This window comes from Primulina huaijiensis, chromosome 16 (assembly GCF_012295235.1).
Source record: "Primulina huaijiensis isolate GDHJ02 chromosome 16, ASM1229523v2, whole genome shotgun sequence".
Lineage (NCBI taxonomy): Eukaryota > Viridiplantae > Streptophyta > Magnoliopsida > Lamiales > Gesneriaceae > Primulina > Primulina huaijiensis.
The window spans coordinates 17493246-17497841 of NC_133321.1; the positions used below are offsets into that span (position 1 = coordinate 17493246).

The 4596-nt window shown below is 30.8% G+C and overlaps 1 protein-coding gene across 1 annotated transcript; it reads right to left on the reverse strand.

Moving 5' to 3' along the window:
- Nucleotides 1-1395: 1395 nt before the first annotated feature.
- LOC140961096 (uncharacterized) lies at nt 1396-1947 on the reverse strand. The gene has a single exon (XM_073419403.1). The coding sequence runs from the start codon at nt 1945-1947 to the stop codon at nt 1396-1398; it is 552 nt and encodes a 183-aa protein (XP_073275504.1).
- Between the last annotated feature and the right edge of the window lie 2649 nt (nt 1948-4596).

Consider the following 4596-nt stretch of genomic DNA (forward strand, 5'->3'; position numbering starts at 1 on the left):
ATCATTTGCAACAGTGAATATTTTCATAGAAAATTGCCATCTCGGACCGCTGAATCAAATTTCCGCCCATGTGAGATCCAAGCCATGACTCCAGTATCTTGGAATGCAAGTATCATCTTGTAGAACTGGTAAAGGGGTCCCTCAAGATATTTTCATCAAAAGCAGTACCCTTAGGAGCAACATGGTGGAAACCTCTGACTATTTACAACAGATTAAGTAGAACGTGGCTCTGAAAGGGCCCAATCACAGATATTGTGACACAAGAGAACTGTACCAAGGTGGAGACATCTTCCACAGCTTGGGGTATTTCTCAAGAAAATCTTGTCAAAATAGTTAACCAGTATACCATCTGGCTGAGAGGAGAGCAACGTACAGATTCTCCAACAGATCTTCAGGCTTCCTCCATTCCCTCGTGCGCTAATGCATGTGAAAGATTTCCATACAAGATTCAATGATCGAACAAGGGCTAACCCAAATACAATTTCTCAAAGCTGTGACAGAATAAGAGCTTATTTTCAGAGAAAAGAAACTATGTGGTACTTGATTCCAAACCGGACTTTTCACTACACCACCTTAGATGATAAGAAATCTGCAGTTGACCCGTTACAAATGAGTAGCAATAAAGCATTGACAAAAGCTCGAGGTCACTACATATTAAGCTCCACCCCAATTTTCTCTAATAAGTATTGTGAGGAGTGCAGCCGCCAGGTTGCCTAACGGTATGGGAACCAGAGCCGATATTTGCGTTTTAATACAAGACTCTCAGTACATTGTTGAAAATATCCCCGAAAAACTGTTAAACAAGTTGTAAGCGGAGCTTTGGATCGGTTTCTCTCTGAGCATGATCCTCGTGTCAAATACTTGCATGGTGATAGAGACGAAGAAGATATTGTAGATAAAGGTACATCTTATGCAAAGACTAAAAATTAGGCCAAATGAACTCTTAACTCAAATTTCCCGGCCTCAGCAATTAATTAAGTAGTGAAAAGTTTCTTGAATATCGATATGGTAGTACCAGTATGCCTATAGCTAGTGTATTTGCATGTGTTTTGAAATATAATAAGTTAGGAATGAAATTAAGTTTTGAATCAAATGGAGATCATGATGATGAAATGACATGTTTAAAAATCAAAATAATTAAAACATAATTCTTGGAGACATCTGAAACCAATCCAGAAGTGAACCCACCCGATCTATGTTATCTGATTCTTGATTTTCAACCCGTTAAATATTGACTTTATACTACAAATTCCAAACGAATAATAGACCAAAGAAAGTTTCAGTTTTGTATTGAAGAAAGATTTCTCAGAATGTTATTTTGTCAAAAGATATGGTTCGGTAAAACAGTGATATCGAAAGAAAACATAACAATTCGCAAACTATCAGAAAATAAACCTAATCATGTAGACTATCAGCCACCAAATGTGTCACGAATGCATCAAGTGTTGCGTATAACACCTGACGCCTCCCCAGCCCTATCTTTGTCCAACGGCTTCTTCTTATCTTTCTCGGAACTTTATACCGTATCTGCAGAATACGCCTAGCCAAAGCCTGTATTGTCCCGTTTCTGATCTGTGGGTGAATCCAGTTGCGTAGCTCAACAGGATTGGCAATAAGCAGATTGTATCTTCTTGACAGCCTCTGCCTTATTTTGTTCATGGAAACCCCAACTACTGTGTAGTTGGGGTTTCCCAGCATGTTGCGCAACGATATAGGGATTCCTCCATTCCCATGGCAAGTCTGATAGATGAGACAACTATTATTACTGCAGATCTGTAGCAGTGCTAAACCCCGGCCATTCCGGAATGGTTTAGCAGCTACTGCAATCGGATATTCATCGGGTAGGTTATCCGCTACCCAACCATCTACAACGAAAGCCTCGTGAGTGACCCGCGTCGTTACTTGATGGCCGCAGAATTCTATCCGGTAGAGATCAAGATCCTCCATATACACGATTGACATTTTTGGCTTCTTGGGACGGTTATTGGAGATGGTGAAGAATCAAGAAAAGCAGAAGAGTGAAAAAATGAAGAACAGCGGCAAAATGTTTTCTTTTTTCCTTTTTATAATTAATTTTTAATTAAATATAATAATTTCTTTAAAATAAAAAATGGAGGCAATGATGTCCAATATAATTTTGGATACCGATTTGTTTGATTGTTTCTCATCTGATCGATGCCATTCATGTTCCCAAAGTTTCTCCATCGGCCATCGCCATGCTAAAAAGTCCTTTTAATTTATGTCCAATAAAATATTTTTTTTAAGTAAACAAAATGCATTAATAAATCAAAACGCATGCAAATACACTAGCTATAGGCATACTCATTCCAAATAATATTGGAGCACAATATAACACGCTAAGTACTATTAAAACGGGAAAGAATACCGCAATGTTCTATACATCGAGTTTACTATAATAAAAAATACCGAATTTAAAGAAATTTTAAGTATATCGAATATTTGGTACGGTACTGTAAAAATACTGAACTTCTCGGTACGATAACAACATGAAATTTGGAAATTTCGGTGTATACCAAAATAATGAAATACCGAAACAATATATATCTTTATAATATAAAAATTTTAAAGTTATAAATTAAAAATATATAAGATTTTTGCAATATAAATAACAATGACATTGCTATATGATACATTAGTATTATTAGCTTATGATTTTTTTATTATTACCACTACTCATAATTAATATAAATGATACTACAGTTGTTAATTATCACCATCATTTTCATATAATAAAGTTTTATAACCATGCTATATAATTATTGTTACATACAAAATTAAAGTTTTGGTGATTTAACGTAATAAGGACTAAATCGATTTTAAGCAATGTTAATAAAGCTAAAATACATAAAAAGTCGAAGAATGAAATTCAGCAAAAATAAACCATGACTAACGACTATTTTCGACATGACTCTATATTGGACAAGTCTGAGTTTCGGCAGGATCGATTCTTCGTGACATAATTGAGGATTCGGCCGGACTAAGTTACTGACTTATAATGCTAAGATCGACTAAGACTAACCGAAATCAAACTAAAGCTGAAACTTTCCTTAAACATCAAAGATTTTTTTTATCAGTTTGAATCAGAATTCGGAAAATTATTTTGGGTAAAAGCTAGACAGATGGGTCAAGAAATACTGTGAAGTCTCAGCATAAATAGGCTTACATGTAGTATAATAAATAAATATATCAAGTGTGATCATGAGCACAAGGAAGAACTCGTGGTCGAACACAACTCGACTTGACGAAAAACTTGGGTCGAGCTCTAGCTCAATTGAATAGTATCTTTCAAGTTAGAATTTGATTTCAAGTTTCTCTGCCCCCAATGTGATTTTTGGGATTGAAACTTGATAGCCGTTTTCAAGAATTTGGCCCACATAACAATTCTCTTGATTAAAGAGTTTAGTCATGAGAATGGAGTTTTAAACGTGACTATTTGTTTAAATGCAAAAAAATCAAGATTATATTCATATAATGTAGTAATTCAAAAATTATTAAAATCATTTATTATAAATTAATACTTTTAACATAAAAATTAATATTTTTTCCATAAAAAATAATATTTTTGAGACAAAATATACATATATTACAAAATAATAATTTTGACATATAAAGTAAGTAAAAATTAATAATTTTGATATAAAAATTAATATTTTTATATTAAAAACTTATATTATAAATCATAGTTTTGATATAAAAAGTAATACTTTTGTAGTAAAAACTAATATTTTGGATATAAAAAGTAATAATTTTAAGATAAATCGGCATATAATACAAAGTAATATTTTTAACATGAAAACTAATATTTTTCAATGAAAACTAATATTTTTGAATCAAATAAACATATTTTACGGAGTAATACTTTTGAAATTAAAAACAATATTTTTAATCAAACAAACATATATTAAAAATAATATTTTTGACAAAATATAATATGTTTGCGGAGAAAACTATATTTTTGATCTAAAAAATAACAATTTCATTCAAATAACCATATATTATAAATTAATACTTTTAATATAAAAGTACTATTTTGCAGTGAAAACTAATAATTTTGTTGATATAAAGTAACACTTTTCGTCAAAATAAGCATATAGTATAAAGTAATAATTTTTTATGTAAAAACAAAATTTTTTGACATAAATATTAATATTTTAATAGAGGTGTCAATATGGGAGGGTCAAATGAGTTCGGGTCGCGTTGACACGTGATAGTATTAAAAACTGTTCAAGCCGAACTCGACTCAAACCCTAACCAACCGGAAAACTCCTAACCCGATTTTTATTTTTTTTTAAAAATAATTAAATAAAAATTTAAAAAATAGTTTAATTTAAACGCATAATAGTAAAATCTCCAATATATTATTAAGTTTGAAAATTTAATTGTAGAAAATTAAAAATATATTTACTAAATCAAATAAATAATTGTTTAAAAATAAAAAAATATACAAAATAAATATTAAATGATGAAATTTTATGATATAAATATATAATAATTTTTTTTTCAAATATAAAATGTAGGCAATATTATTAATTATATATATTTTTAAAAATTAAAATTTTCGGGTCAAACCACCCT